This window comes from Numida meleagris, chromosome 20 (genome assembly GCF_002078875.1).
Source record: "Numida meleagris isolate 19003 breed g44 Domestic line chromosome 20, NumMel1.0, whole genome shotgun sequence".
Taxonomy (NCBI): domain Eukaryota; kingdom Metazoa; phylum Chordata; class Aves; order Galliformes; family Numididae; genus Numida; species Numida meleagris.
The window spans coordinates 3,043,717-3,069,650 of record NC_034428.1 but is presented as its reverse complement, the minus strand read 5'-3'; the positions used below and the strand labels follow the sequence as shown (position 1 = coordinate 3,069,650).

The 25,934-nt window shown below is 54.6% G+C and overlaps 1 protein-coding gene across 1 annotated transcript in view; it reads left to right on the top strand.

The window, feature by feature from the left end:
- The window catches only part of SAMD11 (sterile alpha motif domain containing 11), a 62,168-nt gene that overhangs the window by 12,410 nt on the left and 23,824 nt on the right, over positions 1 to 25,934 (top strand). The window contains exons 3-4 of the mRNA XM_021417217.1: positions 5,908 to 6,086; positions 11,864 to 11,914. Coding sequence (XP_021272892.1) covers positions 5,908 to 6,086; positions 11,864 to 11,914 — 230 coding nt within the window. The remainder of the gene's footprint in view (positions 1 to 5,907; positions 6,087 to 11,863; positions 11,915 to 25,934) is intronic.

Genomic DNA, 25,934 nt, shown 5'->3' with positions numbered 1-25,934 from the left:
GGGGAGGGAGGCAGAGCTGAAGGAATGGAAAAAAAGAGACCAAACCAAAATGAAACAACAGCAGAGAGCACCTGCTGCTGCAAAGCCAGAAGGTAAAAGTGCACGCCGTCCAGGTGGGCAGGTTAGAACAGACCTTGCAGATCCCCAGCCCCAGCCCAGCCCTGGGACGGTGCAGCAGCCAGGCCTTGTTCTCCTGAGCAAAGCCTGTGTCTGTCTCCTTCTGGCTGAGCACATTTGGAAACCTCCCGGATCTCAAAGAAATGCTTTCAGCACATCTCTCCAGAGCAGAACGTGAGCACAAACCTCGGTCCCGTTCCTCCTGCTGGATTGTTTCAGCCTCTCTGGGGAAGGATGTGTTCCCTCAGACCTGAGAGCAGACGTTAATTCCTGGGGGCATGGGGGACATGATTTTGTTCTCTCGTCCTTCTCCAGCCCAGCAGCAGAGCAGGGAGGTGCGAGGAGTGTGTGAATGCATCCGTGCCCTTGTGCTCCTTGTCTCTTCACCAGAGTGGAAGGGCGAGAAAGGAAAGAAAAAAGGGGAAAATGCCCGAGTTTGCTTTTATTTAGGAGACAGCATCGCTGTACCACGTCCTCAGTTGGTGTAAGTTGGCTTTTACTCCGCTAATACTGACTTACATTGCCTGAGGACCTGGCTTCAAATCTCTTCTTCCTTCTTTTCAACCTCAGGCTGAAGTGGACAAAGTTATTTGATGTGGGACAGGCACAGAAAACAAAGAGCACGGCGCTCCTCAGCCCGCATCCAAAGAGGTTTGGAGGACGGGTAGCTCCAAAGGGCTGATAGATTTTCTATCCTAGACTATTTCCTTTCAAAGGCTGTGAGTTCCAGTTGGCTTTTCCAGAAGAGCGTCGCTCCGAGTCTATTAACAAATTATCCTTGAGGCTTTATAACTCACTCAGAGGTAATAAATGGGCAACACTCCCTTCTGCTCGCAGATCTTGTTCATCTGCTTCTGTAGGGCTTCGGGAAATAACGTTGTTAATATCGATGGGAAGAGCTTCCCTCCTCTGTAACTTTCTTTTGGTTTAAAATGTGTGATTTCTGCAGCTGTAGTAGTACCCACAGCCCTGCTGTGTGTGTCACCAAGACATCCTCCTGTGTCCCTAACGCTTACAACGTAAGCAATGCAAGGGATGGAAAGCATTCTGATGGTTCCTTGCAGCAGGAAGCAGAGCACGGGGGCATTGAATTGGTTGGGATCACGGTGGTTGAGGGCAGTCTTCTTCTCTGACGTCCTTTCCCACTCTCTCAATAAGAATAGAATTAGACTTAAAAGATTATTCTGTAGAATACCCTAAAAATGGGCCTGGACTGCCTGGGCTGGGATTGATAGCATTGTGTAGAGCGGGGTGCTGGCAGCCCCGAGTGGTGAAAGGGCTGAAGCAAAGAGGCTCCCAGCACGTGTCTGGAAATGGGAGCTCGGAGCAGTGGGGTGGTACCTCCAGCCGTGGAGGGCAGGGATATGCTTGTACTGGGGTGGGCTGCTGGTGTGGATGTGGAGAAGTAGACGTTTGCCGTCTCACTTGGCTATTTATGTCTGAAACATCTCGGTGCCCCGAGGAATTCTTCAGAAATTCGGTTCTCATTATTTAGATGCTCTTTTTGTTGACGGAGATGCGTTGCACAAAGCACGCCCTCACCGGACCCCCCCCGTCCGTGTTCCTCTGGGTTTGCTGTCTCAGGAAGGTGTTGTGATGGGCATCTTAGGAACCTCCTGCTGCTCTCAGGAGAAGGATTCCTCACCCTCTGCCATCTCTGAACGCATCCCACGCAGGTGGGAAGGACTGGGGTTGTTAGAGCTGAGCTGAGTGCCGGCTGGTAATGGGATCCCATCAGGTAACGAGGTAATGGCAGTTCTTTAGCTCAGGGCGTTACGAGCTCTTCTCTTCGGTTGGAGAGGACAATTGGAGCACAATCTCAGCAAGTACGTCAAATTGCTGAATGGAAATTGATTATTCTGACCTATTCTCCCATTGGGGCTTAAGAGATGCTGCAACGGGTGCGGGACTTGCTGGGCGAGGAAGCAGAGCATTGAGGAATGCAGCTGGTTGGGTGGACCAGCACCTCGCAGTGATTGCCCAGCATTGCTCTGCCTCCCAGACATCAGAGCTGGGTCGGTTATCCTGCAATCAGTGCAAGGGCCACCATGACCTACATGGATTAACAGAGAGTACCACCGGCCTTGCACGTGTGTTCTGTTATTTCGGGAAGTGTAGCTGCCTCTGCTTCTTTTGTCTGTGTGGCACTATTGGAAGAGTCAGAACTGCAGAAATCCTGCCCAGTACGGATGGATTCTTCTTTTGCAGGCTCCCTGAGATAAAGCTTTGTGATTTTTTTTCCTCCTCAGATCGTCTCTGAATTGCCTCCTGCAAACTCTCATCTTTCTTTTCCGTTGATCAGAGTATTTCTCCCTTTGCCAAGGCCTCAGTAACCTCAGTTTTGTTTCTACAAATCACAGTGCTCCAGGCTTGGCAGCTGCAGAAATGGGTCCCAGTTTGGGGTCCCAGTTCAGCTTGCACACACAGTGGCAGAAAGCAGGAGCAGACTTTGGCCCATTAAAAACAACCGTGTGAAAAGAAGTATTTTGCCCAGATGGAGAAGTGTCTGTGTGAACAACAGATCTCTTCTCTGCAAAGTTTCAGGCTGGGATCGGCTGTTGGGGGAAGATGGCCTGGTGGTTGCTTGTCTTTTTGGCTGCTGAATAATGTAAATATTGCACTGCAAATGGTAGCTGAGCAAAAAGGAGAGGAAGAGTAAGCTCGGAGGGATGTATTTGCCCTTAATGCATTCCACCTGTAAATGTCAGTGCTCTTCATCGAGGTGAGGAGGTGAGAGTCCTGTAGGAAGGGAAGCAGTGCATGTAGGGATGTAACATACTTGTGCAACAAGCTGCGGGTAAAACTGAGGTAGAATCAAGGTTTTCAGATGTCATTTTCTTCAGGAGACTGAAAACCAAGGCTCGCTCGGACCTTGGTCTCCTCATGTGTGTGGGTTGTAAGATGGGGAACAGCAAAGGTGGAGTGCTGTCAGCCCATGGGATGCCATGTGCCTGTAAGATGCCATCAACCCATGGGATGCCATCAGCCCATGGGATGCCATGTGCCTGTAGGATGCCATCAACCCATGGGATGCCATCAGCCCATGGGATGCCATGTGCCTGTAGGATGCCATCAGCCCATGGGATGCCATCAGCCCATGGGATGCCATGTGTTGGTGGGATGCCATGTGCCTGTAGAATGCCATCAACCTGTGGGATACCATGTGTCTGTAGGCTGTCATCAACCCATAGGATGCCATGTGCCTGTAGGATGATGGCCACGGGTTCCTAATGAAGGCCCAGGCCAGGGGATTAGCTGGGCAGGCACCTGCCCCTTTCCTGAGTGTTTTTGCTCATCTCAGCCAGAGCTAAATGCAAACACTGCCATTTTTCCAGCGAGGGGTGTGTGGGCTGTGTGGGTGTGTAATTTCCTTAATCAAAGCCATTTGGTTAGGTTGCTATTTGAAAAAGATTCCAGGCACTCGGAGCCTCCCCCTTTCCTTTTCCATATCTTTATTATCAATTAAAAAAAAAAAGAGAAAACGCTGTCTGGGCTTGAGGATTTCCTTCGCATATGGAATAGATTGAGCATTCCTCAGCTCCCAGCGTTGGCAGCACACCAGCCTCCCTCTTGCCCCCCCCCCTCCTGCTCCCTGTGTCTCCCAGACCGACGTGTACCGAAGGAATGCATGCGCTGTTGTTTCTGCCGTTGTGTTGTTCTGGTGGTTTGTTGGCTTTGGGTTGTTGTTTTGTTTTTTTTTTTAATCCAATAGAAATGACATTTGCAGAGGGTTGAATCACGGGCACGTGAGCCGTCCTGCAAACAGCCCCGTGTCCGTGTGCAGGCTCCAGGGGCATCTGCATTCTCGTGGGGTTGGGATGCTGATGGAGCGGTGCGTGTGGGGATGGCACCTGCTCAGCTCCTCTCTCAGCTCCCTGCAGATCTGGGTGGTGGGCTGGCAAGCTGGCAATGGGAATTCTGGCAGATATAAGGCCTTGGGAGGCCCCCAGCGAGCTCTTAAAGTTGTATGAATAACTGACAGTTTATGGGGGGGTCATTAAAAAGGGTTGGGGTGATGAGATCCAGGGCAGGCCAAGCCACGCAGCGCTCCCAGAACAAATTACACCTGGCGGTGAGTGTGGTGGGTTCAAAAGGTCCTGTTTTCCTTCGTATTTTCACTGATTTTACATCCCTGTGCTTTTGAGATGACAAAGTGGTGTAGGCAAGGATGCTCCAGCAGCACGATGCTGGCGTGCAGCCCTGCTGCTGGATGCAGTTGGTTCACAGCTGGCTAGAGGTGAACCTAAGAGGCGAAACGGGTTGGTTCCATCTGTCTTCATTTTCTGGGATGGTAGGAATGCGACGACAGAATAAAAGGAAATGCCCCCCAACCTGGTGGCAAGAATAAATGCAGCTTTGAAAAATGCATTTGGAGAGCTGGGATGCACGTGGCTGCAAGCACACGGGGCCGCTGCGTTGTCTGTTTGCTTGTGTGGAAGCAGCTGGGTGTGAGGTGATACCTACACAGGTGTGTGTGTACGCTTGCATATTGCCCAGAGAAGTGCTTAGGTGATGTGTATAAATACATATTTCTACACCAGGGTGTGTTTGCAGCCTGTGTAGGGGTAAGGATAGGGTTGTCAGAAAGGTGAAGGGTGAGCATCTGAAGGAGTAGAGCAAGGTGGAGGGGTGCTGCTGCTTGGGGGGCTGCGTGTCCCGCTTTCACACCTCCCCTCGTGCTGCACTCGTGCTCTCATTAGGGCTGATGAGTCCCTGGGGAGTCACTGAGACCCGGTAACTGCTCGGAGGCACCGTAGTGGCCATAAAAGGATTTTTAGTATCCGATCAGTGCTATTCTCTTCAGCCTGGGAAGTCACAGCAGAGAGCGGATGGCAATTACCTGGACGCGGAAATTTGCACGCCCTCCCCCTGCTCCCTCTTTCATCGTTACAATAAATTGCAACTCCTTAAAAAATGCATCGCGCTCCGGCAGGACGAAGGCCGGGCTGAGATCTGGTGGCCGCAGTGCCCTCTTCTCCTGGCGTTGCCTTTATCCTCCTACGTGTGAGTTTTCCCATTGCTAAGCCAGCTTGGCTCCTTTCTCGCTGGCCGCCTGCAGCGGCTTGGAAGCGCACCAGGACGGGACGGCTCACGTGCCTCCTTGGGGTGATGCCTTCCAGATGGATTGAGCTAATTATCCCCGCTGTTAGGGCTCCCCGTTAATGACCGCAACTGGAAATTTGTGGACGGAGGGAAACAAGAAGGTTGCGTTTTGTCTTCGTGGAAAGTTCTTAATTTGCTTAATGCAAAAAGCATGGGCTGAGCCTTGCTCCGCTCCCCCCAGCAGAGCACGCCTGGCTCCCCCAGCGCGTTCCCATCTCGCCAGGTTGGGTTGGAAGGCTGGAGCTGCTCTTGCAGAGAAACTGCTGTTAGTTAGAGTTGCCCTGCATTTGCTTGACCCGTTCCACAAATCTTTCTTCATTTGGTTTCAGTGCATGCTGAAAACATGCTTCTTCTCTAAGATCTGTCCTCGCCAACTGTGTGCTGTGCGGGGGACAAACGTGCTGGCTGGCAAAGGTGAGCAGAAGTGTTAGGGATTATCAGGGTCATGTCTTTGCTGTGCCATGGCCAGAGGTTGCATTTCACCTGTTCTGCTGTGTTAGTACGCAACCTTTGGTAGGAGATACTGCCCACCCTCTGTACCTGTTTGGCATCTGGAATCTAACACATTGCCTTCCAGGCTGACTTTTGGAGAGGAGCTTCTTGGTGATGGGTTGCCTAACCAGATCCTTCTTTTCTTCTTTTTCTCTCCTGCCGTTTCCCGTTCCAACTGATTCTGCCCTGTGCCAGAACCGGGGTCGCCTGGCAGAGAAGAGGACAATCCCCCTCCCCCCAACCAGGATCCCCAAGAAAGAGCTGACCTCCATTTTCTCGCATAGTGACGACAGCGAAGAGAGTGACAAGGGCAATGGTCAACACCCCGAAGTAAAGCAGGAGGAGGATCTCCATATCAATATCATGAAAAGAAGGTACTTCCCTGCGTCTTGCTGGCACTGCAAGAGCAAAGGCACGGAAATCTGGGCAGTGGGTGACCAGCTTTGTGGGCTGCCCAATGGAGTCACCTCCAGGGCCTGAAATTCAACTGTGGTGTCCCATTGGAGTTTAGAAGGGGCAGTGGGATCCTCTCTTGTGCTTGCTCACTCCTGTCTGGGATGAGTAGGGCTCTAGGCGGCCGTGCATCGTGGGCCTTGTGTTGGCACTGAAGGCATCTGCGTTTGCAGGCTGATTTTTGTTGCATCCTCTGTCCAGTGTTCTGTGTCTTTGTGCCTGGGGAACCAATGAATTGCATGACCAAGAAGCCATCTGGAAAATGCACGGAGGTGGATGGGTTGCAAGTCCTGCCTTTTGCTCTCATTTACCCAGAAATTCTGATGTAATAGAAACTGGGTAGCTTAACGCTGGTGAGCAAAGCTTTGGATGGAGGTAGCAGCAATGGTGGGTGATACACGTTCTTGATTACGAGTGTCAGAGGGCATCTCCTGGTCCCAGGAGTGTCTCTGCAGCACAAAAGGAGGTGTAATGGAGTTGCAGTAGGCAGTCAGACACCAGGGTTACCTTGACACTGAGATGTTGGGGTTGTGTCTTGCTCAGTACCACATACATTCATCCTGGAGCTCATGCAGGCTTACAGGGGGAGGAGAAGGGTTGCTCTGAGTTACATTCTGGTGGCTGTCGCTTGGGCTCTCATGTAAGGTCTTACTGCCAGTAATATTCAGCTGCAAAATTTGGGGTTCCCTCATCCCTCTGAAGAAATACGATGTTTAGAAGACCTGCAGCTGCAGGGAAATAAATACCTGAAGGCGCAGTGTCTCAGCCTCCCATGCATATCATTGCAACTCATCTTGATTGTCATCTTTCTCTGATGCATAAAATCACTCAGATCCTAAGACAAGCCCTATAAAAACAGAGGAGTGGAAACCGAAGGCATGTAATTGCTTTTCTTATGTTTTATGTGCTTCTCGCTCCCGAGGAGATGAGCTGTTTCCCCCCTCGGCTTCCAGCAGATGCCAGTACATTCAGCTTGGAAGCAGGGAGACCAAACAGCCAGCACTTCTCATAAAGCCCAGCTGTAATTAAAGCCTGGGTGATCCCTGGCAGCGCTGTCGGGGTTCTCGCTGGGAAATAAGAGGTGTCTGGGGATGTGCCTGCGCAGTGCACGTGCACGGGGGGGAGAGGGAGCAGAGGGAGCCTCAGGTTTGGGACAGCGCCCTTCTCCACCCCCCCCCCCTTTCATTTTGGGTTTAGTTTTGCCAAATTAAAGAGCTGGGTTTTCTCATTCCACGGCTCCCGGTGCGTTCCCTGGAAGGTCTCATGGTGCGGCGGTGCCTCGGCCCCAGCGAGGAGCAGTGGAGCAGGCAGACAGCGTGCAGACACGCCAGCTGGGCCCGCACAGCCAGCCCCCCATCTGCTGCTGCCCCTAATTCACCTGTTGCGCGCTCCCCGGCTGCGATGGATTGGGCTGCGGCTTTATTGCCTCCCACCGGGAGGGAGAAATAGGTTAAACTGTGAGAGCAGGAGGACAGGGTTGGGGCCCGAGGCCCAAGGTTGGGCCTGCTGGGGCCTGAGGCCCAACCTTGGGCCTGCTGGGGCCTGAGGCCCAACCTTGGGCCTGCTGAGGCCTGTGTCGTCATCCCGTACCCCGATGGCCCCCATGTACCCCTGCGTGCAGCTGCTCTTACAACCGTCACGTCGTTGCTTTGGACATCGTTGCCTTTTTTTCCCCCCCTTTTCTCAATTTCCTTTATATTGACTGCTTCCTCTTGCCGTGGTGCAAGGGGATGCTGCGTGCTGCTCCGAGGGGTGAGAAGTGGGGCCAGGAGCTTAGCGTGTTGGTTCGTCCCTCATCCTAGCCTCCAGCATGTGGGCTCCGAGGCTCCTGCCTATGGCGGTGGCCTTCAGAGGAGGTGCAAGCACTGAGGAAGCCGCCTCGGGGTGTTCTTCAGTTGCAGAATCACAAAGGCCATCTGGTCCCACTGCCCTGCAGTGAACGGGGACGCTCACAGCTCCATCAGGTGCTCAGGGCCCCGTCCTAGGAAGGAGCAGGGAGCCTCTATCTGTGCCTGTAGTTGATGCGTTTCACTGCATGCCGGCTTATTTCCCAGCAAGTCCTTGCAAAACTGTGTCACTTTGCTGCCTTGCACATGTGTGATAAAGCCGAGGGAACGGAGTCTTGCACCGTAAGGAGCTTGGCTCATCTGCTTAGAAATCCAGGTGACCCAGGCTTAAAGGTGAGTGTTTCTCATCTTGTAGTGAGACCCTCTGAGTCCTCCTTAGCCTGCTTTGCAGGATGTGCTAAGTAGCCCTGGTGTTATGCCGCCTGTCTGGAAAACAGAGGGCTTAAAATCTTGTCTCATATAACCAGAGGCATCTGCTGAGCTTGATACCGTAGCTTGATACCCAGACTGTAAGCACTCAGGGAAGAAGCTCTGAGGATTATTGGGCCGGTGCTGCAGAGGAATATCCTTTTTCTTTCAATCAGAGCCCTGGTTCCAAAAATCTTGCTCTCTTACAGCCTCACCTGCATGCAGTGGCTGCATTGCCCTTCTCGCTGTGGCTGCACCGGTGCCTGGTAGGGTTGGCCATCTGGCTCTGAAAGTTTTTGAGTGGCCAATGTGCACCTTCTTGTGTGGGCTGTGAAGTCCCAGTGCCTTCTCGGTTGACATGGGATCTACACAACACTGCCTCTGCTGTCCTCTCACTCGATGTTTTCCCGAGGTGCTGTGTTACGACACGTTTCTTTCACAGTCCCTTCTTCCTCCCTCCGCAGCTCATCATTTGCTTTTCCTCTCCCTTCCCTTTCCTCCCCCTCCCCTCCTTCTCTCTGAACCACGCGCCGCTTAATAACAGCCACCATATTCAATTAAAGATCCATCTGGGAAGCGAAGGCTGGACTTGGTCCAGAGTGCCAGGAAGCGTTTTGTGGGCCTAATGAGGCCATGTATTTGTGGAGGGAGAGAAGGAAAATGGCTCCTTCTTCTCAGGGGTGTCGTGGGACAAAAAATAAGAAATGGTGAGAATTCCCTTCTTGCCTGAGGAGATGGGAGACTGGAAAGGAGGTGAAGGGCGAGGTGGGGAGCCAACAAAATCCTGACCCATGAGTGCTCCTGGTCGCTGCCTGTAGCTCCTTGCAGCTGGCCTTACAGAACCATGGAAACATTAAGGTTGGAAAAGGCCTCCAAGATCATGAAGTCCAACCCCAACCCATCCCCACCGTGCCCACTAAACAGCATCACTTCCATGGAGGAGCGTAGCCAAGACACCCTGAGTCCAGGTCTCAGTCTTGCTGGAATCCTGAGGCCGCTCTTGCATGCAGAGAGCCCCACGCTGTGCTATAAATGAGGCAGATAGACTCCATCCAGCACAGCGCTGGCCCTGGGACAGCGGGGAGGAGGAAGGGGCGGCTGCAGGGGAGAGGTGGGATGTGGCTGCGCAGTGCTGGCCACGTGGCCACAGGAGCAGGCTGGCTGTGGGCAAGGGCTCAGCAATGGGATGGGGTGCGAGGACGCCTGGCTTGCTCCCTTGGCCGCTCTGCTGCCGAAAAAGCTTGCAGGGGCCTCTGGGGTACAAGGGAACGATGGGGAAGGGAAAAAAAAAAACAACTTAAAAATGAAAAACTATCCCAGCTGCGCTGCCTGATTTTGCCAGCTCTGTCGCTTTCTTTCCTGGGCTGGATTCTCATCCCGGCGCGGGCTCCCAGGGATGCCTCGAGCAGCCTCAGCCCTTCCTGTTACATCATTTCTTTGGGTTTGTTTTGCCTGCATGTACGAGTGACCTCACCCTTTGCACAGACCCAGCCCTGACACCTCCTCGCCGAGGTGCTGACCCGCACACAGCTGGGGAACCCACGTGCAGCTCCACGTGGGGCCCTGGCCTGCTGCACTGAGCTCTATGCGACAGGTCACACCATGTCAGGAATCCTGGGGGGGGTGAGGAGGTGGGAGACAGCACTGGCCACGCTGTGGGGCTGGTATTCATTTTTTTTCCCCCCATCTTTTCTGTTCTTAATTTGTAAGGAGCTGTCTCCCGCTCACTGTTCTCCGTGCAACCCAAGGATGGGCTGGTGCAGCTCATAGCTTGCAAATTATTAGTAATTTGATTTCAATTGGATGAATAACCCGTTAAAGCAAAATGTGCATTAGCCTCAGAAATCTAATTGGTGATAGCAGCATAGAGACGTGGTAGGAGCGCTTGGTTCTGCTCCCTATCCCTCCCCCCTCCTCCCCCCTCCAAAAAAAAAAGATAATTAGGATTTAATTTCATTCTCACCTATTCATTTGTCTAAATACGAGTGTTTAATTATCCATCTCAGCTGATAGCTGCCCCTGTGTGGATCTGAGGCTTTCCCTCCCCTGCTTGCAGCTCTCCTGAGCAGTGTCCCTATGCTTTGAAGTCCAGTGGTGCTGAGGCTCATCGCGGATGGTTGTTCCTTCATTAATTTATTTATTCGTTTTGGAGGGCACTGAACAATGTTTCATAGACAGAAAAGGAGGGGCATGATCCCCCGGCTCCATTTCCAGGGGGTTTTGTGGGTGTCATCTAGGGAGCAGAGCAAAATCAGCCCCCACCAACAGCACTGTCGTGTGAGCAGGGCTGGTACTCCTGGGCCATAAGAACCACAAGGGCTTTGGCTTGAATTCGCTGTGAGCTTTGGGTTCTGTTTCTGTTTGCAGATAAGAAGCTGGGGAGATGGAAAGCCAGGGTGGGTTTTCTGAACCGCTGTATGTGAAGAAGAATAGGAAAACCTAGGTACATGTGGAACTAATAAACGCAGAGCGCAGCTTTATCGGTGGAACTTAATATCTAATAAAATCTAACAGTACCCTAAAAGAAATGCTCACCCCTGAAAGAATGGCTCAGAGATCCGTGGGACTCCTTTCCGAGCCTCTCTATGGGGTGAACACAAAGCCAGGCTCGCCTTGGGGAGACTTGCAGCCTTGGATGTGCAATTATTGCCGTGCCGAGCGCCGTTCTCAACTGATTTCTGAGCAGTGCTTAAGTCCCATTGACTTCCCTGCTCACGCTGAAGTGCTTGCTGGCCCAATTCAGAGCACATTCAAATCAGGCAGGCTTGGGTGAGGCTCGTTCTGCAGTCCTGCTGCTTTTCCTATGGGGCTGCTCATCAATCACCCTGACGGGGAGGGACAGCGGGGGTCACGGCCCTGCTGGGGGTGGCAGGGGAGCAGTGCTCCCGGTAGCACGCCGAGACAGCAGAGCACAGGTCAGGCGTCTGCCTGAGCCCCCGGGGCTGGTGTGGATGCTGCCTGGTTGGAAAGAGGAGAAAAAGGGAGAAAAAAGATGCACAACCCGTGGCTGCCCTGCCTTGATTGAGGATGTTATTCATCTAGAATCTGCTGTTCCTGCTTGTTAGCAGGCAGAGTGACAGAGTATGGGAAATTAATTTCCGAGGTGGGAAATTGCTAATAATTTATTTACAGCCGGGGCGGGCGTGGAGGAGGGAGTACAGTGCAGAGATATTTGGGTTTTCTTCATAAAATGTCAATGTTTAGCCCTTCCTGCATTAGTTGAGACAACACCTTGCAGCCCTTGGGCGTGCTGGGGAGCCTGCGTGCACCAGTGGGGCTCCTTCCCCATGCAGGTCTCACTGCCAGCACGGTGGGACCCATGGGATGCGTGGGGTTGGCTGTGCCTGCAGCACAGGGGCAGAGCTGGGGAGAGGGTGGGTTGTGATGGCAAAGGATGCCGTGTTCAGCATGTGCCATTGATCTCTCTGTTTGTTTGTTGACAGGATACACACCCACTGGGATTTAAACATCTCCTTCCGAGAGACCTCTTGCAGGTACCATTTTGGGGCACCCTCTATGTATGGTAGGCTAAGCATTTATGGTATGTTACTGGCATACGGATGCTGTTAGATGCAAATGAACGTTTCTGATTGTTGGTCCTCTGGGGTTTTTCTTCCTTCCTTCTTTCTCCCTTTCCCAAATATCCTTCCTTCTATTCTTTTGTTTTGGGAAAAGTTCTCTTGGGGAAAACAGTCTCTTTTGAAAGAGAGAATTGATTGGCCGTGGTTGACTAAGGTTGACTATGAGCCAGCAGTGAGCCCTGGTGGCCAAGAAGGCCAGTGGTATCGTGGTTGACCAGCAGTTGACCAGCAGTTGACCAACAGTTGACCATGAGCCAGCAGTGAGCCCTGGTGGCCAAGAAGGCCAATGGTGTCCTGGTTGACCAACAGTTGACCATGAGCGAGCAGTGAGCTCTCGTGGCCAAGGAGGCCAGTGGTGTCCTGGTTGACAAACAGTTGACCAGCAGTTGACTAGCAGTTGACCAGCGGCTTACCATGAGCCAGCAGTGAGCCATGGTGACCAAGAAGGCCAAAGGTGTCCTAGTTGACCAACAGTTGACCAGCAATTGACCAATGGTTGACCATGAGCCATCGGCAAGCCCTGCTGGCCAAGAAGGCCAGTGGTACCCTGGGGTGCACTGCACAGAGTGTGGCCAGCTCAGTCCATCAAAAACAGCCCATTGCTGTTTTTGATGTGTGTTTGCTCTAACCCCTTTTTGGAAGAACATGAGAGTGGGGTGGCCCAGATGTGTGTGTTTCCTTAGTGGTGTGGGAGTCTGTATCTTGTTTGCAAGAGTGATGCTTTGCACGAAAGGCTTGAAGCAGTGCTGCCCCAAAGGTGGGCGGCAACAGCGAGGGGCACAAAGCACCGAGGACTTTCCTTTGTGCTAGAAGTAGTTTCTGATGCTTTGTGTAAACTTCCTGTTCAGTTACAGATTAAAAACCAGTAGGAAAATATTAGTACAACTGCTGCTGGTGGAAGCGCTCACTGCACACCAAGCGCCTCGCGTGTATAAGCCAAATGCATTGTTTACTCTAGAAGACACTGTGTAACAGCTTCAGAAAGACATCCCTCTCAGTATTGTGACTGATGTAGGCATCAGAAACAGGAGGAGAGAGTATCAGAGGTGACTCCCAGCTCCATCACATGCCCTTCAAACGCAGCGCTGAGTTCTGCCTCTCTGTGCTGCTCCCGTCAGAGCTGGGCACCAGGGTGAGGTGGGCAGCAAGGAGCTGAAGCACCTGTAGCCTCTTCCAGTTTGACACATTGATAAGTCCCCACCTGTAGTCTCCATGCTACGTGAAGTCAGGCAGCTCTGACACATTGATAAATCCCCACGCGAGCACGGTGTGGGCTGTTCTGCTGGCAGCAGCAGTGTGTGAAGGTCATACCTGTGTGCCCAGAGAGATGGATCCATCTCTGCTTAATGGAGTGCTGGGTGGGAGTTACGTCTTGGTTCCCCCGTGGGGCTCAGTGGAGGAAACAGGGAGGGAACAGTGAGAAACATGAACTGCGTCACGCTCTGGTGGGGCAGAGGGATTCGTTGGTATTTAGGTAAGCACCGACTTTGGCCCTGGAGCATAAAACTCTGTAATTCCTAAAATTTACAACGTTCAGCATATAAAACCCCCACCCCAATCAGGAGGCGTCTCGGAGCCGGTCTGGGAGGCACATCTCCCCCAGCGCTCCTGTAAAAAACAGCTGAAGGGCTTCTTTTGTGCACCGGTCCTGAGAGTAAAATCCCCTTTTTGTGGCCGTAAGCTTTTGGGACTCTAAAATAGAAAAGAATGGATTCCTTCCAGGCAGACCCTTTCATGATAAATTTCAGCCTAGAGCAAAGTTTTATGGCAGCGTTATAAACTCCTAAAAGGCAGAGGTTTGTAATGGAAGTGCTGACACGAGCCCTAATTAATAGCCAGCTGAGCAGCGATGCTGCAGTTTAACACAGCCACGGCTCAGGGTGCAAACACCTCTGGAAATTAGAATCCCTGGCTTCAAAAAAAAAATACTTCTGAGCCTAGAATGCACGGCGTAAAGTAGTGCTCTGGTTTTTATGACAGCAAGCACGCTTCCTGGGCTCCCTCCGCCTGCTCGCTGCCTTCGTTTAGCTCCCTCCTGCCCAGACCATGGCACGGGGTCTTGGTGACGTGCAGAACTCAGCCCCCAGCAGTTGGGCACGTCCTCCCCAAACCATGGCAGGACATGGGAGCGATGCACCGCACCTGTAGTCTCCATGCTCTGTGAAGTCAGGCAGCTCTGAGAGCTGCCATCCTAATTTACCTGTCACGGCGTTGGCTTTGATCTTCCTTTCCCACCTGCCAGAGGATGCCTGGATTCGTTGGCTTTAGCCACCGTGGAATTGCTGTCAGTATTGCCCTGGATAAAGACATGTAATTGGGTGCAAGGCGTTCTGCCTGCGGAGAACCCAAAGCTCGAGGTGGGGGAATTGTCCTGAGAGGGGAGATTAGGATCTCTCCTTGTGCTGCCAGGTGCTTTTCTCCCATCCCTGTCAAGCTTCGAAGTGAACACCAGCTTTCAGCCTTTGTTTGCAGCTCCCTTCCTTTAAAATTGCCTTTTTAAGGTAGAATTTGCTTACGTGGATATATTACTCCTCAAATAATTAGCTGAAGCGTGTTGTAGGTGAGCATGCCAGCTTGTGGGGTAGTGAGCATGGGGTTGCAGCCCTGCACTCCTGCAGTGGCTCAGCGCCGTGGGCAGATGTCCTTGCTGAGGCTGAGGCATACGGCGAAAATAAATTGGGGAATAGAAAGGAGTTCCGGAGAGGAAAAGGATTTTCCTTCCATTTGTTGCCACTCGATATCTTGAGGGAGCTGCAGGAGGGGGAGTGAGGAATAGATAAGAGGCGGGGTGTGCTGGCAGCACGCAGCCATGCAGCTCTGGATGGGTTCGAACCATGTTAAAGCGTATTTTAGGCCAGGAGTGTCTCCTGTGGATGGGTATGGTTCCATTGGACCGAGATGTGGGCCTTCTATTTGAGTCCAGCCCTGGTGCAAAGCCTGGCAGGCAGGGCTGAGTGTAACAGCAGGGCTCAGGCTGGGCTGCTGTGTGTGCCTGCGGTCAGTGCTGTGCAGCTGAGGTCGTTTGGGGAAGGGGTGTTGGAGGGATGGGACACATCAGGGCAGGTGGAAGAAGCAGAAGAGAAATGTTTGGGGAATGGAAAAGCAGAAGGTTCCGAGTGTGTCAAGGCTGCTCCTGACTCAGCACAGGTGCTGCTGCGTGGTGCAGGCAGTGCTGTCAGCGGAGCATCCCGCTGCGCTGCCCTTCACGGGCTGATGCAGGACAGCTGTGCGCTGCCCGTTTGCTTCGTTATCTCTTCCTTTATGTCTCTTTGCTGCGAGCTTTTGCCTTCTAATCTGGAAGAGCCGAAAGGAGGGACTGAGAGGTCAGGAGAGGCATTTAGCAGCTGGGAGGTAGACGTGACCCATACCGCCCTGCAGCCTTCGGCGCCTGCTGCTTAGAGGAGCTGGCTGCGGGCTGATAACGCCTGCAGGTTACAGCAGGAGGAGCAGACAGCTCCGGAGGGACAGGGAGCTGCAGTGCTGGCGGTGAGCTGAGCTGCACACAGAGCGAGGCAGGCTGTGCCCCCCTGATTGAAGTGGGGCAGATGGGGCCGGGGAGATAGAGCCCCGCAGAGCTGCCGCTGCCACTCACAGTGCTGCGAAGCTGACTGCGCGCTGCGGAAGGGAAAAGAGCCCGGTGACAGCCCGCTGAGTGCGCTGTGGGTTGGCACGGGGAGGGCTTCCGTGTCACATGGGGCCAAGTTTGGCCCGTGGGTTTGTTTCTGCCGCGGCTTCAGGATGTAGGCTGCCCGCGGGGATGTTTTAATCCGCGTCGTGGCAGAGCGCACAAAGAGCTCTCACCTTCGTGACCCGTAGAGCCCTGAACCAGGACGTGCTTCCTGAAGGCAAAGGTGGTGAGTACAAGGAAGCTCGTGGCGCTGGCAGGGCCGGCCGTTCCAGGCGGGTGAGCTCAGTGTGTTGGTCAAACAGGGACGTGCCTATTTGATCCGGGACAATAGGTGCCCAAGGAAAGGGACGTGTCCTTTTGTTCTGCTGGAAGATGAGAAGTAAAGCAAATCCGTGCCAAATCCGTGTAACAGATAGGCATCAACAAGGACATTCTGTGTCAGAAAGAAGAGCAGAGCGTTGGGAAGGTTCAGCCAAGGAGCTAAGCCTCCGCTTGCATAGAAGAACACGGGCAACCTTTGCTTTGATGGGATCGAGCCCCACGAAGCATCCACGTGTAGACAGGGAGTGTAGATACTGAGATGCAATTGGGAGGAGCTGCTGAGCATTCGTTCCAAGCCTCGTGTTCCACCAGCTGCTTTGTGAGGGCTTTGTGTGGCAGCAGGACATGCCTCGGGCTGCATGGCTCAGCCATCCTCTTTGTGGATCTCAAACCCCCCAGGAGGCAAAGAGCATCGTTCTGTGGCTGGAAGCACCGGTGAAGGTTGGCTCTGGGAGCTGCTGGCCATCTCCCTGGGTTCCACAGGGCCTTTGGGGGTGAGTGAGGTCTGGGACCCTCAGGATTTCCCTTCGTTTCTCCCCTCCCTGTGGGTCTGGTCTTACCCTTTGGTCTCGCTTGTGCGGATCGTGACACGCGTGTGCTCACGTGGATGAGGAGGGGGGAGGAAATGGGTTTCCATCCACCCTTGCGGGTGCAAGGGATCTCTTGCAGGGCAACCCAGCCAAAGGATTCCTGTGCTGCTGGGATGGACACGTGCTGGGTTGCTGCTTCTGGGGAGCGTGCTTGCTGCGTAAGTGATGTCCTTCTGCTTTTAGCTGGCGTGTCGGATCACAGCTCCAAGGGCACGTTGCTGGAGTAGGTTTCTGACCGCCCTCTTCCCACCCTACTGGGAAATCTGGGGGTTTCATATTTAAGTCGGCCTCGCCCTTCATACACGGGATGTGAGCAGTCCCTGCAGCTCATCAGCTCCCACTGCTCATTGTCTACACTTGTCCCTCATCACCCATTTGAGATCGTTCGTCGGAGTGTTTGAACATTTCATCCGTTCAGAGCAGGCAGCTGAATGAACTGAGAAAAAAGAATAGAGTTTGGGATATTCCAAGAGCCCTTCTACCCGTTAGGCGCACCAGCTGCATGTCAGCGACGCGTTCTTTTTATTGGCTGAGCAAAACATCTCTGTTTGTCCATGACTCAGGAACGCTGGAACGCGGCGTCCAGACGAGTCCAAGGCTTCAGCAGGACAAGCCCTTTGATTATGGTGCAAATCAGAGCGGCCAAAGAAGCTGTCAGGAGAAAAATTGGGGACCTCTGGGCCGCCTGGTGCTGCAGGCAGAGGAGCATCGAGCCCTTCCCTGCGCTTGCATGCAGGCAGCAGCTGCTTGGCTGAGGAGTGAGGCTGGGTGTGACTTGGGTCTGGCAAGGAGCTGAGCTTTCAGAAGGGCTTTGGAAGGTTGAAGCGTGGAGATCCAGCGCGGGAGGCTGATGCGGAGTGAGCAGGGATGATGGGGTGGGTGCTTGTGGTTCACAAGGGGACTGAGCAGAGGGTTTGTGAGCTCGCATGGGAGCACAGCGAGCCCCTGGGAGGGGGTGGATGGGGAAACGAAGAGATGGTGCGGCTCTGGGAGGAGGGAGGGATGCATCACCTGGAGCAGGTGATGGAGGCTGCACCCTGAGGTCTGTATATGGAGAAGAGGGCAAAATAGAGATGGTGGCTGGGGTGCATAAATGCAGCTGACTCAAAAGAGCTGGGAACTGCATGAGCCTCTCCCCAAGCCGCGTTCTGCCTGCTCTGCTGGTGAAACTTCCTTTATTAGCGGCCAAGGTGAGCCGCAGGCTGCGGTCGGGAGGGATCGATCGGGGCGTGATGGATGGTGGGAGCAGAGATGTATGGGTGCCTGTAGTGCTCGTGGCAGGGCTGTGGAGATGGGCTGCTGGGGAAAGGGCTCCGAGCTCACCCTGCCGCCCCAGTGCTGCGTGCACCAAAGGTGGGAGCTGGTGGGGCTTTCAAGGGACAAGGCACGGTGCATTTGGGCACGAAGAACAATCAGCAGGCAGGCAGAAGAGAGACTAACCACCCTGCAGGCTTCTTGCCAGCCTGGGGTGCTGGGTTCCGTGTCACTTCTGTAATCCCCATGCTGCACACAGCTCTGGGTGGGGTGTCACCCGGAGGCTGTAGGTGGAGGAGCAGGAAGGGCAATGATGGTGGGTGAGATTTTCCCCGTCTTGTTTGTTCTCCTCATTTCTGTTACGTACTGTGTCCCTCTCTCGGAGGTCACCGTGCCCTCTGTCCTGCTGCACGGTGATTTTTGGCTCCGGGGTTACAACTGTAGGGAGCTGCAGTGTTCAGGGTGAGAGGTGGTGGCCTTATGTTGGGCCTGGGGATGTTCAGGTTGGGCAGCAGGAAACATTTATTCCCTGAAATAAGAAAGAGCAGCGATGTGCTGGCACAGGCTGCCCAGGGATTGGGGATCACCATCCCTGGAGATGCTCAGTGTGGAGATGTGGCACTTGGGGGGACACGGTCAGTGGGTATGGTGGGTTGGGGTTGGACCTGGGGATCTTAGAGGCCTTTTCCAACCTTAATGATTCTATGACTGTATGAAATACCGCACTTGAGATGCACCAGGTCTGCCTGATAGATCTTCAGACTCAGCAGCCCTATCTGCATCACTGCAGCAGGAGGGGAAACCCGAGGCTCACATGTGCCATCCGGCTGTCCCCATGCTGAGTGCTGCTGTGGCCCATATCACAGCTGCCCATCAGCATAAGGTGCCCTTAGCAGTGGGCTCCCAGTGCTTCGTCGCAGTGCTTTATCTCTTCCCCATCTCCAGTCCAGCTTCAGTGTGGTGTAGTTCCATCCTCTCTTTATTTATGGGCTTGCAGAGAGCTGAACGACGAAGCAGGATTACAATAAAAACATCTTTAAACTTATTTCCAGCTCATTTTGGAGTTGCCAGCTCTACTGATCATTTTTATGAACTGTCATGAACATTAATGAAATTTTATGAGCATTTTGCTCAGGACACTGCGAGATGACTTTTTTTTTCCCCAGGATCAGTCTGGAGGAGAATTAGGCTTGTGTGGGCTGGCTTGGGATCTGCAGGTGTCTCAGCTCTGTGTGGGTAAAACTCCCTCCCTTCCCTCTTGCCTCTGTTCCTTTGCCTTTCCCTTTCCTTCCCTTCTAGCATCGCAGAGCCATAGAAGGGTTGGAGTTGGAAGGGGCCATTAAAGGCCAACAGGGACATCTTGCCCATGTCTGATGGGTGACATCTCCTTGGAAGGAGGAGATTCCAACAGAGCAGGTCAGGGCAGATGTCTGGGGAGGACAGAGAGTGGCTGAAATTCTTTTCTAATCAGTGATGCAGACCAGAAGCAATAAAAATGTACCCAAGGAAACCGTGGAAAGAGAGGCAGCCATGCTCTGAGCTTTGCTTGCTGGAAATCCTGCTCCTATTTCATGCTTCGGGTGCAAGATCTCAGGGTTGCAGCATGGTCCTGTGGCTGTGGGTGCAACCGCTGCCTCACACCTCCCGTTAGCTGCAGCAGCACCCAGCTGGGTGCATAGGTAGCACCGTGCCCGCCTGGTGCTGCTGGGCGCACGGCGAGCTGCAAACACAGATCGCCAGGTCAATACCAGCTGTGGGGCTTTGCAGCCCGTGGGGAAGTTGGAGGTGAACTGCTGAAATGAGGAGAGAGAGTTAGAAGGCACATCCCAGCCCTTTGCTGCGCTGCAGTCGGTGTGGGGACGGGGATGGGAGAGGTGGGGAGGGGTGCAGGAGGTGTGCAGCCCCCTGCTCACCCTCAGCCGCCTTCTTGGCCCGTGTGATGGCACAGTGCCGCGGGCTGGCAGCTGCCTATTGTTTCACAGCAACAAACTCCATCCCCCCTCCTTCCCCCCCCCTCCCCACTCCTTTGCGAGTCGCCTGATCGCGGCCTCCAAATCCTTGACCCAAATCCTCCTGTGCCCAGCTTTAGGTCTGATCCTGCTCCGCCTGCCGGGGAAGGCGTCCATCAGCGGGATGCTGCCACGCCAGCTGATGAGCAGGGAGGGGGCAGAGCTTTCCCTGAGCTCCCCCCAGCTCCTGCTGACTCAGGAGCCCCAGGCTTTCCCCTGGCGCTGGCACTGACCTTGCCTGGCACCGTGGGCGGCACCGAAGGGGAAAGTGCCTCATCCTGCAGTAGATCTGCTGGGCTGGAAGGTGGGGGCCCATGCGCTGGTTGGGTGCTGGGTCAGAAATGTCTTTTTTTTTTGGTCTGTTATTCCTCATGAAATCGTGGACTGGTTGGGGTTAGAAAGGACCGTGCACCCACCCAGTCCAACCCCACTGCTCTGGGCTGGGTGCCCCCTGCACATCAAGGCTGCCCAGGGTCCCATCCAGCCTGGGCATGGGCACCTCCAGGGATGGGAAGGGCCCTTTTTCTTCTCTAATTAGTGAAATTGGCGCGCTGGTAAGGAGCAGGGGAGGATCCGTTGCCCCTTGGGAATCCACTTTGCTGGATGTGCACAGGGTTTGGAGGTGGAGGGTCTCTGCTCCACCTGCTCGTGGGAGACGTGTCTTCTTCAAGGGCTGCAGTGCATGCATTGCTTTGGAAATTGATAATTAGTTTTGGTTTGGGTTCAGAACAATCTGAACTCCCAAAAAGCGAGGGCTCGGCGCGGTTATTTCCCACCAGTCCCGGCACTGCGTAGCCGTGCCGTTACATAAGGTTGTTTCTCACCGCTGTAACGATGCAACAGTATTTATAGACCAATCTGGGTTTTCCTCTTAATGGCTTCCATAAAAAGCTCATTATGCCCCCCCCCCCCGACCCCCCCCTTTGCACGGCGCTGATTTACATGCGCGCCCCGTCCCCGGGCTGCGCTCTGACACCGCTGTGCTCCCATGGTCAGGGCATGGCAAGGAGGGGAGAGCAACAAAACCACTGCCAGCTCCAGCAGGCACTGTTTGCTTCCTTGGAGCCACGCTCTGCAGCATCACTGGTGCTCCCAGGAGGGGCTCGGTGGTACGGGAGGGTGGCACAGCACAGAGCCAGGGGACAGCACGGAGCTGAGACGCAGCCCTGAGCCAGGAGGAGATGGGGCAGGGGAACCCCCCCCCCCCCCCCCCCGCCAGCCCCAGCATCCCTCCTTTTGCATATCGGATTCTTGATGCTTTATTGTAGGGAGGGGCAGAGGGCTGGGACAGTTTTATGGCCGCGGTATCGATCGGTAAAATTTAATATAATCCCTGCAGTTACCGAGTGATCGTTAAGGGGATGGAGAGCCGGTGAAACATATTTAAAAAGAAATATTTTTCCGTTTTATTTCCTCCCGTGCTGCTTCCACGGAGTCTCTGCTCCGTTCCAAACCTGGCGTCGCTCTCCTGCTCCCCGTCCCTTTGGAGACAACCCATTTCTGACCAGGTTCTCCCCGCTCGCCCTGCCAGCTGATGAAAAAGGGCGATCCGAGAGCACGGCTCCCTCCATGCAGCTGCTCCATCCGCAGCTCTGTTGCTGCAGCACCAGGTTGCCCCTCGCTCTCTGATGCCTCCCACTCTCCCCGTGCCCACGTGCCACCCCATGCAGGTGTTTGCTGAGGTTTCTGTTGTTGTTGGGCGCGCGCCACGAGGCAGCTGCTGTTGGAAACGATGGAAATGTTGGCTCAGTTTTGTTCTCCCCCCCCTCCCCCCTGTGCCATCTCTCTTTGCAGCCGCTCGGAGCAGCGCGTCGCGAGCATCTCCAGACCCTGCGGGCGCCTGGCTGCCTCCGCCGGCTGCGGGGACGGTGACACTGATTTATATTTTGGTTAATTGTCTCCAGCCATTAGTCTCCCCATCCTTCTCCTCGTTAAAAGATGCAGCCGCCGCTAATCTCCGTAAATGAAACACATTTAGCAGGCGTCGCTCCCAGCCCGAATCCGGCTCGGAAGCAGCCGAGCATCCCCGGGGTACAGCGGGCACCCCCCCATCTTTGCCTGCTCCCCTCTGTAACTTGGCAAACGCTGCTGGGCAGATGATTCTGCTGCAGATACAGCTCAAAACAACCAACCCAGCACTCACTCACAGGGGCGTGTGTGGTGAGCCTCGTCCCGGTTCACTGGTCCATCCGCACGTTGCACATCTGATAGACCCATCCTTCCCTGCTGGGGCTCCGTGGGGGCTTCGGGTGGGCAGGGGCAGCCTGGGGCACCTCCCCACGCAGGCAGCTGCTCTAACAGCCTCCCCAGTGCCTGTTCCTGGAAGCGCTGCTGCTGTCGGGTGACTGCTGGTGCCCCATTACTCTGCCATTACAGAGCCTCATCAGAGCCACCCGCGCTGGGGAGACAGAGGGCTGGGCAGTGCCATTAAGCAGCCAGAGCCTTCGCAGAGAGCATTAGCGGCGGTTTCTTTCCCTCCAGAGGTAATTTTTTGCAGCCATTAGCTGGTAGCCTGTCTCGGCGCTGTGTTTCCCTGTGTCGGAGCACTGGGGTGCACGGCGAGCTGCTGGGCTGCGGGTGGCTCAGGGAGAGCCTTCATCCCTGCTTCCCTGCGCTCCTGTGGGGGGGGGGGGGGGGATCTGTTGCTCCAATGCTTTGGCTTCGTTAGGATTTGGAAATTGCCCCAGCTTTCATAATAACCCAGCCCCTTCTCCTTCTTGGCAGTGGTGGCAGGACGGGGACCCCATGGGATGGCAGCTTGCAGCAGCATGGGGTGATCTGTGCAGTGGAGAGTAGGCAAAGGCATGGCACACTGTGTTCAGTGGGCTGGTTCCCTTCTGAGGCTCTGCAGAGCACAGCAGTAAACATCCCTAACACACACTGCCAACGCTGCTCCAGACCTCGGGGGCCAGTTCAGTGCGAGCCCTGTGCCACGTGTTGGCCCGAGCTGGCCTTAGGGAAATCCTCAGCGCTGCTGCCTGTCCCTGAGCTCTGGGCAGGAGGGGCATCCTGGTGAGCACCGTGTCCTGCTCCTTCCTCAGCCATCAGCACCTGCTTCTTCTTGCCCCTTTCTCACCCTCACCCTTCCTTAACGTTTCCTGCTCTGTGCAGCTGCTCCGTACGCCGCCGCAGAACCAGGACGGTGGGTTCAGATAGGGAACAGCGCGTCAGCTGTAATTGGAAGCGACAAAAGGAGTTCATCTGGGCTGGGTTCACTGCTCAGACGCAGGGCTGGGTGAAGCTCAGCGTTCAGGACTCAAGGCTGCTCGTGCTGCGAGTGCATCGCAAAGCTCAGTGCGCTAAGACAGCAGGAATACCTGCAAGCACCCCGTGATCAGAGCCTCCATCATCCTGAGCCGGGTGTCAGAAGGGGGTTAGGAGGCTGTCAGCATCACTGAGCCCCATCCCAGTGAACCCACAGCCTCTCCCTGCAGCAGTGCTCAGTTTCCCACCCAGGTGTCACTTAAGGAGCTGAAGCACCTAGGCATCCTGCTCAGGGCGTGCACCTCTGCTGCTCACAAACACCTGTGTCACCACGGCTCTGAACCATTAATTACCCAAACCCCATGCAAACCCAGTATTGCCATGGCAACCTGCAGCCCCACAGAAGGCTGTTTGTCTCCTCCTTGACCTTTTGGGAGATGTGTATCTTGCTCAAGCCCCCTTCTCTAATCCGGTTTTTAAAATATAATATTATGCTACTGGAAGGGATCAGACCTTTAATCTGATTGTGTGTGCATGTGTGTTTGTGCATGGGTGGGGGGAGCCTGCATCGGCAGCACCCGGCAGGGGCTGGAGGCGAGACAAAGGAGAGCAGAGCCCTGTGCCCTGCTGGGCTGCAAGTGAGCACCTGGGGGGTTGGATTACAGCCTTCTGCACACAGATGGGGAAATCCTCCACGTGGCCCTTTGCAATCCCCTCAGTGGGGCTCCTGCCTGCAGGGCCGTGTGGGAGCGGTGCTGTGGGGGTGATGCTCTCCCACTTGTTTTATTTTCCCTTCCAGGGAGCCTCGGTGCTGGTGTTACGCTGCCTTAACGCGTGCCAGGACAAGCAGCCAGGTTTCAGGTGTTGCTGTCTGTTGGTATCCCTGGTTCTGCATCTTAATATCCTGCAAACTGGATTGCATTCCCTGCAAGGGAAGGGTCTTCAGTCCTGTGCCGGCTGTGTGCACTGCAGTTCTGTTCTCTGCACGTCAGGGTTGCAATGAGCGAGTCTGCTTCTTGGGATAGGGGGTGTCACCATCCCTGGGGGTGCCCAGGAGCCATGGGGATGGTGCATGGGTCAGAGTTGGACGTGAGGGTCTTAGTGGTCTTTTCCAACATGAATGAGTGTGTGATTGTGCGACTCTGTGGTTAAGGTTGGAAAAGACCACGGAGATATCTAGCCCAGCCATCAACCTGTCCCCACCATGCCCACTGACCGTGTCCCTCAAGGATAACGCTTCCATGGTTCTGAGTTGGGCTGTGCAAACCCTATGGAAAATGGCACTTTCCCAAAGGGACTCCTGAAAAATACCAGGGCAAGGATGTGAGCAGGACAGAGCAATCAGGGCCCAGCTGGCCGGAGGGGGCTGCCCCAGGGCCAGCAGTGGCCAGCTGGGTGATGGGACCAGGTGTGGGCCTGCTCTGCCCAGGTGCTGCTCGTTGTGCATCGGTGCTGGTGGTTGGGGCAGCGCTGGGCAGTGTGCAGTTGGCTTTTGGGAGAGGTGAGTGCTGGGGGGAGTTTGTCCAGGAGCTGTTTTTTGTTGAGAAACACCGTTTCTGGGGGTTTTTATGGTGAATGGAGGGGGTGGTGTAGGGCTGGTGGCAGTGGGAATGGGTTGGTGTGGGGCAGGACTGAGCTGGGAGGATGCTCAGCCAGCTGCGGTGGGACAGAGGGGGCACCCGGAGAACTGAGATTCAGCTCCAAGTTAAACTTCCTCAAGGTTGGAAATGTTTTTTTTTTTTAGTTTTTAATTTTGTTTTTAAAAGACATTGGGACGAAAGCAGCCCGTGGGGCTTTGCTGGTTGGATGTTCAAGAGGATGGCTGGTAAAAACGCTGCAAGCTTTCTATCTGGAGCAGGCAGGTGGGGGTGGCAGAGCAAAGCGGGGGGGCTGTGGCAGCGTGAGCCCCAGCTCCCAGCACACAGGAGTGCTGCAGAGCTGCTCCTGGGGCCGGTGTGCTGTGCTAAAAGCTGTCTGAGCCCCGTGTCCCTTTCCCCTCAGTGTCACCTCCATGTGGGCTTCGTCTCCTGCAGAGGCATGGGTGCGTTTTTGGGGTGCTGCCTCCTGCTTGGGCATAGGTCAGGCCTTGATAAGGTGGTGATAAAGCTAACGGGACGCCTCCTGGAAACCTAGGTGGGTTTTTTGGGATAAAAACACAAGGTTTGCTGCGCTTTCCTTCCCTTCATGCAGCTGCATGGCAGTGTGGGCAGACCCCGATTCCTTCCATGGCTCCATTAGCACGTTCCCCTCCGAGAGGTGCTCTGGGCTCGTTGGGATGCAAGGCGCTCTGCCATGGCAAAGATGTCACGATCCCATTTTTCTCTCCCCGCTCCCTGCCTTCTCCCCCTGCGCTCCTCTCCTCCGCCCTTCGCTGCGCGTTGTGCTGATGGCAGCGTTTATCCGCATTTGTCCCCTTGTCCCTGACATCCAGCCATCGATTGGCGTGATTAGGAAGAACTGATAATCGCTTCGCGTTCATCCCGTCCATGGCTTAAGACACCGAAACATTTGCATAATGCATCTTAGAGGTGGCAGCTGAAAGAGGATAAGACCCAAAAGTGCTTGGCGCAGGAGAAACGGGCTTCCCACTCACCTGTGGGCTCGCTTAAGTCGTGAGCCTTCTGCTTGCATAAGGGATCCGCGCGGTTTTAGCGGAGGAAGATGCACCGGGTGCTCAGCGGCTTTGGGATTTGAGCATCCCCAAGGATGCCGGGGGGGAGCAGCGGGGCGGAGAGCCGCTCCTGTCTGCCGCACCCAGTGGAAATCTGGAGCCAGACGCCCGCGGAAAGTACCTCTGTCTATAAAGACTTTCTGCCCGAAACTTATCTGATTAGCCGGCAGCTAGACGACAGATTAGCCCCCGCTTGTGCACCGGGGCCGCCCGCAGCAGATCTGGTGCTGGTGCTGAGAGCGGGGTGTGATGGGGG